Source organism: Pyxicephalus adspersus, chromosome 6 (assembly GCF_032062135.1).
Source record: "Pyxicephalus adspersus chromosome 6, UCB_Pads_2.0, whole genome shotgun sequence".
NCBI lineage: Eukaryota > Metazoa > Chordata > Amphibia > Anura > Pyxicephalidae > Pyxicephalus > Pyxicephalus adspersus.
This window is the reverse complement of record NC_092863.1, coordinates 68,839,803-68,852,596: the sequence shown is the minus strand read 5'-3', so window position 1 is coordinate 68,852,596 and position 12,794 is coordinate 68,839,803. Positions and strand designations below refer to the sequence as shown.

At 36.5% G+C, this 12,794-nt stretch overlaps 1 protein-coding gene across 1 annotated transcript in view; it reads left to right on the top strand.

Annotated features, from left to right (window-relative positions):
* The window catches only part of PAM (peptidylglycine alpha-amidating monooxygenase), a 105,806-nt gene that overhangs the window by 54,552 nt on the left and 38,460 nt on the right, over window positions 1–12,794 (top strand). The window contains exons 9-12 of the mRNA XM_072413954.1: window positions 427–494; window positions 6,413–6,493; window positions 6,573–6,649; window positions 6,825–6,928. Of these exons, the coding sequence (XP_072270055.1) occupies window positions 427–494; window positions 6,413–6,493; window positions 6,573–6,649; window positions 6,825–6,928 (330 nt within the window). The remainder of the gene's footprint in view (window positions 1–426; window positions 495–6,412; window positions 6,494–6,572; window positions 6,650–6,824; window positions 6,929–12,794) is intronic.

Sequence of the window (12,794 nt, the reverse complement as noted above, 5' to 3'; positions counted from 1 at the left end):
TGAAAGGGATGTTAGGCATTTTGAGATTAGTATTGCAAAAGTATACACCAATATACTAAATACCCTGAAAAAGCCATGATGTAATGGCAAAACGTTTTTGAGAGCACTTAGCACTTTATTGGCATGATCATCACTGGTGGTGTTTGCAGTGGATCCAGTTTAAATAACCAAAACGAGTAAAATTGGATAAAACATCATGAAAAATCTATATTGTAAAAGTATACAGATAATATGGAGGAACATTTTAATGCACAAAAAGATGTGTATCCCCATTACTATAGGTTTTATATGGTGCAATTTAAAAAATGTCATGTTCAATTTAAAAAAAGGAGTGGGGAAAATAAGCAAATTTGGATGGCAGCTGGCTGTTTTATTTAATAGACCATTGTTTTACTTTTTTTTTTTTTTTTGCTTTATTATTAATAGGCAGCCGTTGATTGCTGGCATTTATCTTTTGATGTCTATGGACACTGTAATCCCACCGGAGAAAAAAGGTAAGGATTTCTTTCCCAAGAACACAGGTGCCCATTTGCTTTGGATATGCGTTCTTCTTCTTTACATATATCCTCCTGTCAGCTTTCACTTTGGAACAGCTGGAAGATGCATAGAAACAAAGAATGAAATTAAATAAAGAAATTATTTTTCTGTCTAATATGAAGGCAGTATTAATCTGGTTGATGATGCTGTCATGGCACCATCTAAATTACAAACACTTAAATTTTATTTGTTCTGGTGTCAGGGTTTATTTAGGTACACACAGTGATCAATATATTTTAGGTTTATTGTAAAAACACAACATAAAGATATCTTGGGGTATTACACTACTAAACTGACTGCATCTAATGCTTTATTGCATTTGGATTTCCTGCACTGACATATAGGCTATAGCATTGTTTTTTATGAAAATACATTGTAACATGCTGTCCTTGGGGAGAAGACTGCTTTTCTCCCTGCCTGGGGCTAAGAGTGGCCTAGAAACAGCACAGGTTACTTGCTGGTAATTGGTTGCTGGATGCATTGAATTACTTCTGTCATGTAAGATGATGGTAAATCACTCACAGTTTTGCAACAGACCTCTAGAAGGAAGAGGTACCGGTATATGTTTTACAATGTGTAGACATATGAGAATTCTAGTTGATAACAATAGGGCTTCAAAATGAGATTCTATTCGATCATTTCAGAAATTGTATTGAGTTTTTAAATTTCTGTGCACTACTTGTACTTCTCTGAAATCTCAAGCATTGTTATGAACCTTGTTTAGTTCACTTATATGGACTACAGAACACCATTTTCCATTGTGTTTTTATTGAGGTATGGGGGAGGTTTGTTTTTGTGGTCCTAACACACCTAATGTCCTGGGGTGACAGCACTGGTCCTCCATGTATACTTAGTTAGTGACAGGCTCTCTAGGTGAAAATAATGAAAAAAAAAAACTTAATAAAATGAATACAGCCACCATATTTTAGGACTGATAAGCTTCAATGGTAGTACATTTTTTAGGAAGGGGGGCATAGGTACGCTTTGTGAAGCTTTAAAAAGTAAAAAACTGATCTACTGCCCCGGATTATTACACCTGGCATATTCCGACTTCATTTTGTATTAAACCTTTATCTCTTTATATTATAAATAATGAACATGTCACTTTCTGCATTACCTTTCAAAATAATAATTTTGTTTTCTAAAACATTAATATTATTTTATAATAAAAACTCTCATTCCAAAAGTATTGCCGGTTTCAACGCTGCAGAATCAATTGAGTCACTGGTGGTTCTTTTATATTTCATTAGGTGTTTCATACTGTACAGTAGTAGTTTGTTGGCTGTTCGAAATCCGCATAATATAAGCCAAAAATTCCTCTTTAATAAAACTAAGAAAATTACACAATTATCGTTATTGGCTTTGTCTCTTTTATTCATAATATAAGCTGTCTGAAAATCAATTCCCTAATGAAGCATTTCACGTCTTTAACGTAAGAAACAGGAAGTCGATTAGCTTTCAAAAATAGTAAGGTAAGACTGATATGTAATCTGCGGGACATACTTTTCCAAAAGCTGATATATTGTTTTCCCAAAAGCTGATACCTTTGACTTTGAAAATGGGATGTAAAGAGGCCATTCTCAAATTACAGAAGAATTGCCAACAGTTTCCTATTCACTTCCAACATTTCTTTGCATGCTGCAAACAATCTTTTACAGGTTGAACTAGTTCTAATGGTAACATTAACACTTAATAGTAATATAATATTCTTTGAAGATTTGGCAGGTTGCAAATGGGTATGGTCTATTGTGGCTGGAAGTTCATGTAGTGCCCAGCTGTCTTTAAATCAAGAGGAAAAAGGCCCAAGGCTTGACATTTAAATGAAAAAAAGCAAGGAAACCTGATTTGTCATTGTTTCCCAGGCCATGCAATTTGTATACTGGTGTACTGGTGTTACCTGATTTTAGCAGGGCAGTAGGTAACACTGGTTACCATAAGTGCTTTCTATGAGACAGATTTTCCACCAGAAAACCTGGCAAGTGTTTTTTTTTTTTTTTTTTTTTTTTTACTATACTTCTGTGCTTACTAGCTGGATTGTGTTGTGATAAATTGTTATATTGTACAGCAGGTGAAGAACTGTTTTAACTTCACACTACACAAAGCCTGCTGTTTTAGAGTGAATTGACAGATGTGGCAGGGCAACAATTGGGAAACTGACAGTCTCATCTCAGTTGGATATTGATGAGAAGTCTGGCCATCTATGGCTGATCTTCATCTTGATTAGGCTGCTTATTCCAGCCAGCAGTAGGCTGGTAATACTAGCAGGAATTAAGACAATGTAAGAGGCTTTAGTCATAGATTTACAGAAGGATTAATTTTCACTCCAGCTTTGTGCTCACTTCAAGTATTTGTCAGGTTGTGGAGAATCATAAAATATATTACTACTCATTGGTCCTGGTTGGATATTTAAAGAGAACACGGGTTAGGAAAAATTGGTTCCTTTAAGTAAATCGTACCTTAAGTTGGTTCTTTAACTTATCTATCTTCAGTATATTTGATAACGTCTGAAAGTTCTTAAAATCCGTTTCCCATCGTAGAAAAAGTTGGCCTTATACCAGAATAGGAATTATCCCTATGGTATTGCCCCTTCTATATAAATCTCTTTTATATATGTCTACTTGGCAACATTACAATATGCCTAAAGCCAAAACTTGCTCTAGTCGTCAGCTGTTGTGTGGGTGTTAGGATGTCCCCTTTTTGGGGAGATTAACACTCTCTGTACTTATCTTAGTAATCAAGGTCACTGGCAATAAATTTAGGAAAATCCAAAATAATGAAAAAGGTAATGTTGTATCTGGAACAAGAATATAGGGAAAATCCTTCAACTTGGGCAGTTATTCTGGGGACAGCTATCTAAGACAGGATATCTCTTTCTTTTCCTATTTACCTCTACTGGGAGTAATAGTGGACCTCTCCAAAAGGGAAACAGCTGGGAAAAAAACAATGGCAGCGAGTTTAATTTATTCAGTCCAGTCCATTCAAAATAGGAAATAAAAAGCTTTGAGCTCTTGAGCTTCAGACATAGCTTAGGAGAGAAAGCTCAAGCAATACCCTGGCTGTGCTAGGAAGAATGGGGGCATGCAGTTAGGTTGATTGGCTACCCACAAAATTGACTTTGGACTGTAATAAAGACGTATGACATATGAGGTAGAGACACTAGATTGTGAGCCCCTTTGAGGGACAATTAGTGACATGACTATGGACTTTGTAGAGCGCTGCGTAATATGATGGGGCTATATAAATACTTACTGTGTAGTAATATTAATAATATTTGCTATATCAAAGCAACATAAAAGAAGATGGACGTCAGTCAGGTTGATAAATGGGCACTTAAATGGTGTTTGACTTTTTTGCAAGATAACTTACCTCTCCACATCCAGCAACAAGCACATCTGGCATTCTAATAAAATGTGCTATTTCAACCAGCAGAACTGTGTTTTAAAAGTTGAAGAATACTCCCATTGACTGCTCGGAGTTTTGTAACAGATTTTGGTTTGATACAATTTTTTTTGTTGTTGAATCCAACGTCTAATCAAATAAAAATTATCTAGTTGTATGGATACCTTAAGGGAGGTAACTGACTGATCTGATGGCCAGAGTAATGGGTATAGGAGAAGTGAGGGGGCAGAGGGTAAATATTTCTATTTAGGTTGAAAAACATGTGAAACTCCCTTTACATGGACAATGTTTTCCTCAGTCCCTTTTAGCTGGGCACAACACCCGACACTTATCAGTAACCGGCCACCACCCAACTACAGCTTCTTCCCACCTAGCCTAAGAAAATATGAGAATACTGATGAAGCAAAGTATTTTCAGGCAACAAAGTATTATCCTGAAGACCCAAACTTCCAGTTTGAAAAGGTAGAATGGAAATAGAGATGAGTATTGGTATATCATAGCAGTTGGCTCAGAGCCCTTTGTCTTTATGTGGTCACAAAACTCCTTAGTGACTTTTTATGTCTTACTAATGTACAACGGGGGATACATTATAGTATGAATAATTTAACAATAACTTTCACAAAGTGTAGCCACAGACAAAATCCCATGTATTATGGTTACATACGGCATTTTCAGATGTCTTCTTGTATCGAATCCTATTTTTAATTAATTTATTTTGTGATTACCGTCAGAAAGAAAATACTATCTACAGTTACCCTAACTGAATTTACATGTTTGTGAAAAGCATTGTTTGTATGTCCGTAATGAAAATAAGTATTGATATAATAAAAAAAGGGGAATCTGGATAGAAATATTGGGCTGACATTCTTGCCTTCATTTTGACCATTGAACGGCCATTGCTGTTCTGATATCTTTATCCTTCCTTAGTAACCTGTTTACTATCCATTGCTATTCCCAGAACTTTTTGAAGCTGTGGGCGAGTAAACTGGGGCAACACATAACATATTTGGTGTTCCTAGTTTTTGTTGCCATAGAATAATTGGGGCTACTGGATTTCTATCATCAAATCTACATCCCCCACCCCCATACTTTCCAGTGCCCACTCCTTAGTATGTCCTAGTTTTTCATTGTTTTTGTATTACGCCCCAACTATCTAGTGCCCCTGTATTGTGGCCCCAACTTTTCTGTAATCATGTAATCACTGCTGTCAGTTTGTTTGTTCCATGCCAGTCACTAAGTGGTATCAATTCTGGATCCTACATTTCTAACCTGGCTGCTTCCAAAGAAAGCTTTTAGTTTTTGTTTTGTTTTTTTGTTTTTTGTTTTTTAATACTTTGTGTGCTTGTGGCTATTTTAATGCAAATAATCTGTGTTGGTGTTTAAAACATTGGATAAGTTTACAGTTTGCAATATTAAATGTACACAACTTTTCTCAATATTTTTTTGAGGGAACCCATGAAAAATGTTTCTGGTCTTCAGGTACTGCCTATTACATTACTAGATCCACAGCTCACAGTACATTAGTGTAGTGATCCTCGGGGGGGAAAAATGTGTCTTACATTGCTGACCAATGGAAAGAACGCCCATCCTACAGATAGCCAAGAAGTTTTTACCAAAAGGACTTGTTTTCAAAAACTACCTTTTTCAGATGAGTTACTACTGAATGGACAAACTCCCAACTGCTATTCATTTTATCAAAATGATGTCTATATGTTCAGCTAATAAAATGTAAAAAAAAAATTAATTTTGTAATAAATTATGATTTAATGACCATTTCTTGTTTATAAGATTTTAAAAAACCTAGAGACACAAGAATATTGGTTCAGTAATACAAAATGAAGAAAGAAAGCTATTTTCTCAAATAGTTTTACCACTTGCATACAGACAATACACTTTTTACATTTTTGGTTCTTGTTTTTATTGCTGAGAATTGTGCACTGAAAAATCTATGGTTTTGGAACCTCTCCAACACTTTTGCAGAGAGCGCCTATCCTCTGCATAAAAGTTGTAAGAAGACAGAACTCTGGTGTCTGGAAACTGCAGAAAAATAATTAACATGGCAGTGTCTTAAATGAATGTTCTACAACGTTGTTACATTACTTACTTACTGACTTGGTGAACACTGGTTAGTTTGTTCAATTACTTGGCTATAGGGTAGGTGCTAAAATTGTTGGAGTTGGGCTCCAAGCAGTTCAGTTTGCTTACCAACATACCATAAGCTGTGGCTGGTTGGTAAGGTTATCCCTCTCTCCAGGAGGCAAACTGTTCAATGACAACCCCCCATAAGGAAATAGAATTCCGATGGTTACAATGCTGCTCCTCCCCAATTATTAGTGTTATGCAGGGAATTACAGGCTGACGCACAGATAAATTCGAGGACTCTTCTTTCAATTATATCATTTTAGATTTTGTAGTTTTTGTGCATAAATCGGCATGCATTACTGTGTTAACATATTTTTTTGTATGTGTTTTTTAGCAGTGTACGCCGATATTGCTTGTGCTTATGAAAAGCCTGCAATGTACCCATTTGCCTACAGAGTCCACACTCATCAGTTAGGTGAGTCTCCTTAATGCTGACATAATCATAATCATAAAGTGTTGTAAATAAATGTTATAAATAAATGTTGTGTTTTTAGGTCAAGTTGTTAGTGGGTACAGAGTCCGAAATGGCAAGTGGACTTTAATTGGAAGACAGAGCCCTCAACTGCCACAGGTAGGACATTTGGATTTCAACAACTGCTTCAGTTTTTAGCATGAGTGCTAATGTAAATATTGTCAACTGCTATTCATATAGATGTCCTAATCGATAAGAATCAGAGGTTAGCTGAAGGACACACTGCAGAACATGAACAGGTACCCCATAACATAAGGAATCAATTATTTTTTAGGCATTTTACCCTGTGGAACATTCTCTTGATGTTCGTCCTGGTGATATTCTGGCAGCCAGATGTCTTTTCACGGGTGAAGGAAGAACATCAAATACATATATTGGGTATGTTTGAATGATAACATTTTTATTGTATTTTCCAAAAAGCAAGCCCTGCCCACTGGAGATTGTATTTAGTAAATACATTATTAATATTATGAATATTAAATACTGTTAATCTTTCAATTCAAGCCGATAATGGCCCACCAGTGTATAAACGTCTAAAACGAGTCCCAAAATATGAAATAAACAACAAATAGCACTCTCCATATCAATTGTTTAAGTCTCACCATTGTGTCTAAATTCTATATGATTTGGCAAGTAAAACGTTTTGCTTTTTCAGTTATTTTGGCATATTTCTTGGCATCCTAACCATATGTAAAATATCTAAAGGTATTGGTCTCCGACACCATTTCAAAGTTGTGAACACTATAACAATAATGTGTTCATATAGCACAGACATATTGTGATTTATGGAGTCCATAGCCACCAACTGTCCCTCAGATGAGCTCACAATGTCCCTACCATGGCCATATGTCTCTAACGTCTAATCTAAGACCCTTTTGGTGAAAGCCAGTTAACTCACCAGTATGTAGCTAAGCCTAAAATCTTTAAATCAGTTACTGTGCAATTTCCAGACCCCAATACAATACTAAAAACACAGGTATTTAGTCATGGACTGTTTTATAAACCAGACTGGAGCAATTTGTCCAGATCATGTTGAGAGGTATCCGATCAGAAAATAAATTAAATCAATCTGGCAGTCCTGAATGATTTCATTCCCACATGGTCTTAGTTCACGGATCAGTTATCCCTCTGTGTCTTTACACTACAGAAAATCAGTGAACTTTCACAGGTCAGCAGTGTCGTCTGGGTTTTGTAAAAAATGATTTCTTTTTTTTTTTTTTTTTTTTTTTTTTTTTTTATTATTATTATTTTCTTCCCATATCAAAACATAGTTTTGTCTGCTTGCAAGAAGCAGAAAATCGATGGAATTAAACCTGTTATTTCAAAGCTTTGTGCCAGTAGTTCGTCTCTTGTGACTGTGGGTGGGATTGTGAACAGCGTGTGTGTATTTCTGCGTGTGTGTGTGAGCGGAGAGAACGCTATTAAAATGACAGGTATTCCACGCACACATTATCGTGCTGAGCTATTTTCACAGCATCAGTAGCAAGCACATAGGTTGGCGAAAGGCTTGTGTGTGGTCTCTTGGGGCTCTCTGCTTTCAGTGCACGGAAGAAGCCAATTCCCCTTTTTGTAGCACTCCGATTTTTGTTCCTCTCGCCTCATATCATTACTGTTGCTATGGTAAATAAGTGAATCTTGCTAGATACCACTGGAAAGGACAGCGTTGGCATATTTTTCACAGCGGAAAAATATCCTCCCCCATACTTCCCCTAGCAATCTCCACAGACCCAGCGGATAGTCTGCTTTCAAACATATAAACAAAAAGATGTTTTGTTTTTTTTTTTAGTTTGTGCAAGGGAATACAACTTATCTATAACTCATATGATGCCTGGAGTTTTATGGAGTACACAAAAGTATGTTTCCTACCTACTAAGACAAGGATATCTGTTACACCATTCATTGGCTCGGTGCTGAGCAGAATTTATTATATGAAGTTCAATATGTAATAAAGGTTGCACCCTAATATTACCACTATGGTAATGCCACTACATAAGGTAATTTACTGCTTGGTTTATCAATGAGCATTGAAATAAAACATTTTCACATACATAGCTATTATTCTTGGAGCCAAACATATAAATAACTCTGATCAGCAGACATAAACATGGAATAATTATCAAACGAAGCAAAAAGTTGTGATACGTAGGGTAGGGTAGAGTGGAAGAAGGTTAGGTAGTGGATTTTAGGGCAGCGTTTGAAGATATAAATGATGGGGATAACTCTTATATGGCATGGGGATAACTCTTATATGGCAGAGAGTAGATTTGCAGAATGTAGGGCTGCTTAGCCACCTTCCTGTTCACAGATTCTATTTAGGATAACAGTTGGTTTGATGAGATAAGTTTTCTGGCAGCTCTTTCACCAAACACAACGGGCAATACAAAGTGGAGTATCTCTGTGACCTCCCCAAATATTTTTTGGCTAATGGTACAATGGTCACACATGAAGTGAAGGATTTGATTTGAATCTGGCCAAAACATTTTCACATACATAGCTATTATTCTTGGAGCCAAACATATAAATAACTCTGATCAGCAGACATAAACATGGAATAATTATCAAACGAAGCAAAAAGTTGTGATACGTAGGGTAGGGTAGAGTGGAAGAAGGTTAGGTAGTGGATTTTAGGGCAGCGTTTGAAGATATAAATGATGGGGATAACTCTTATATGGCATGGGGATAACTCTTATATGGCAGAGAGTAGATTTGCAGAATGTAGGGCTGCTTAGCCACCTTCCTGTTCACAGATTCTATTTAGGATAACAGTTGGTTTGATGAGATAAGTTTTCTGGCAGCTCTTTCACCAAACACAACGGGCAATACAAAGTGGAGTATCTCTGTGACCTCCCCAAATATTTTTTGGCTAATGGTACAATGGTCACACATGAAGTGAAGGATTTGATTTGAATCTGGCCATTCAACCATTTTCCATCAAGTTAGAAAATGTTAGGGACTGTTCAGTGATCACCGTTGTCTGCCTTTGCAGTATGCACACAATGAGATGCCAACTGTTTTGGACCTATGTACCTTTTTTTCCTGTATTTCCTGCTCTCTGACATGTTGATTGATAGTGTGAAGACATTGCAATTGTGTAGTATGTAAATCTGCTAAAGACACAGTAAGGAAGTTTTCTATCGAGCAATGTTTACAAGTGTCCTTATCCGGGTAGAAGTCAGATTTCTGGAATTGCCTCACTATATTTACATGCCATTATTATTATTATTATTACACAGTATTTATAGTGCCAACATTTTACGCAGCTCTCTACAAAGTCCATACTTACGTCACTACCTGCCATCAGGAAGAAGCTGTTTCTTGGAAGAATCTGTAGGTATGTTGACTTAGCTTCAGGTAAATATTGTTTCTCAGTGTTCCAAGGTAAAGGTGGGGCAAGCAAGGGAGTATAAGTAGTTACACAAACAAGGTGTAAAGGGATATCTTTACTGAATTAAAGATATAAAACCGTGCGTAGAAATGCTGGACGAGAACAGATGGAAATGGTGAATTTACCAATACACAAGCAATTAGTCCTAAACTCTTACTCCAATTTAGGCATTTGGAAATATTTAACACAAATTGTTTCTTACAAATCGGGGACTTCAATGAGTTGCAATAATTGGTGACCGTCATGGCTGTTCTTCAGTTTCTCCTCTATGTACCTTCAGTTGTGTGTGCCCAACATATGGCCATGGCTTCTCTTCCCACCCAATCCTTTTTCCTGCTACCTGTCTACCAGCTCTTTTAAAATCAATAAAACAGTCAATTGGAACATTAGTAGAGATAACCAAACTTCTAACTGACCAGAACTAATAACCCTTGGTAGATTTTCAATATTTGCCTAAAACATTACTAAATGGCCATGTTAACACCGTTTTGTCTTCAGAAAAAGCTTCTTTTTTTGGCTGTGACAGTGCTGATAGTCAAAGCTTCTGCAGCATTTCTTGTTGCAGGAGTTGTGCACGAGTATGCACAGCTTACTGGAGAGTGGCAACTCTGCTCTGAACTCTGAACTTTACAATGTCCATTGTTATGTCACTAGCTGTCCCTCGAAGAGGCTCACAATCTAATGACCCTACCTTTGTCATATGTCCTTAATACAGCCTAAAGTCAATATTGGGAGGAAGCAAACACAGAGAGAACCTGCAAACTCCATGCAGATAAAGTCCTGGCCGAAATTCAAACACGTTACCTCGCACTGCAAAGGCCAGTGTGCTAACTTCTGAGCCATCGTGCTGCCCTTAAGATCGACTTTAGAGGCAGGCCTAACAGGTGTTTATGGGAGTGTTCAGAGGGACTAAAAGCTTTAATTGTAGACTGATTTATAGGTGACTGCATCATCACATTTATTTTCAATTGGAGGCCTTGGTTCTACATTAATATATGTATGTGTAGTCATTGTACATGTTAGGAGAAATAATGGTTTCTGATTAATTTTAAATTCATTTCTTCCCATAAATCCCTAGTTTATATATTTTATAAGGCCATTATAAGTCACAAAAATATATTATAATAATAAAGACAATAAAACACCTCTGTTTTCATGAATATCACTAATAATTACTCCCATTTTTCTGTGGAATTTTGCAGAAAGATGAAAATGGGCCTGATTTATTAAAGCTCACGAAGACTGGAGAAGATAGACCATCATGGTTTAACCTGGGTGATCCAGCAAACCTGGAACTGATCTGGTTCAGGACTGAAAACATTTGTCAAATAATAGCAAATGATTTTTTAGAAATCCATTGCAGCTTTGTTGGATCACCCAGCTTCTCCGATGATCGCCTATCTTTTCCAGTCTTGGAGAGCTTTAATAAGTCAGGACTAATAAGTATTTGTGCTTGGTAATCAACACTCATCACAGATTTAGGTAAACACACTCTCCCTGCAATACAAGTTTTTGTGAGGACTAAGTATTGGCAGCTACACCAACATACAGCTGGTAGAGCAGGCTGCACATTTCCATTGAAACAAAAAAGTATTTTAAGCCATTTCAAGCAAAAAGCAGTCACAAATCATTACATACAGGGGTACAAGAATGTAAAGGAATACAAAAGAGTGAGATTTTGGGGTTTATTTTAATTATATAGGGTATTTTACAAATGAATATTATTTGTATGTTTTATAGCATATATAGGGTGTTTTGTTTTAGTTATAGAAACCATTTTGTGATAATTTAGAACTGCTTTACTAATAAATGCAGGATTAGCTCAGTGTTAGTTGAGTATTATGCTGGGACTTTCAACAGCTGGAGGGCTTTTGGGTGGCTGTATCTTGTCTTCTGCAGCCAGAACCTGCTTGGAAATTCTATTTGCAGACGTATATATTCTTACTTCACATTGATGGTCAGACAACTTCAAAGACTGACCTTGCTTTTTATCATGTCTTTACTTGATTTTTAAATTCATTGCACACATATATATATCCCCAGAATGCTTCCTTGGCAAATATGTCTTTCCACTGAAATGAATAATTAATAAAGAACTGCTATACACATAAATATATTCCATGGCTCCAGGAGCTTGCTATTTTCTGCGGTAAGCCACCAGCAGGATGGAGGGAAGTCTCCTTGGGCTAATAACAATAGCATGCACTTGGCTGCCTTACAATTATAAACACACATCTGCAGATCTATTGTAGTAAGCTGGCTCATGTGCAATATTACTTAAATTGTCTACCTGTATAAAAGGGATAGAAAATAATAAAACCCAAAACCTGGCTTTTATGAATATGACTATATGTGAATAACAGTAACAGACAGATTTGAAAAATTTTTCAGAAGCTTACCAACTTAGTAAAGGACAATGTAAGTATTTTGGTAATTTGATAGAGAAAAGAATTTGCCTTTTCACTGGCCATATAAAAAATTAAATATGAGCAACAGAGCAAACTAGTAAGAAGTGTTGCTCTATGGGACAATGCAAAGGTCACCTGCATGTCAGATATTAACATTCTCTTCTACCCGAGCTTCTATTGTTGAGCCCCTTGGATGCTTGGCTGTCACACTGATCCCATGGCTTCCACATTTTTTGGGCCACTTTAAACAAATATGTAAATCTGTCTTTCTGACATTGCATGCTGTGTTATTCTTTCTGGTAAGTGGCTCAAAGTATTGAAGCCAGGTGATCAGCATAATTGAGAGAGCTATCATTTTAAGGGATGAATAATTTTAGTTTTCATATTTTCCCATAATTGCTTTCAATAAGAATGTTCTTATGGGCAACATATTGAGTGTTTCAGGAAGGAA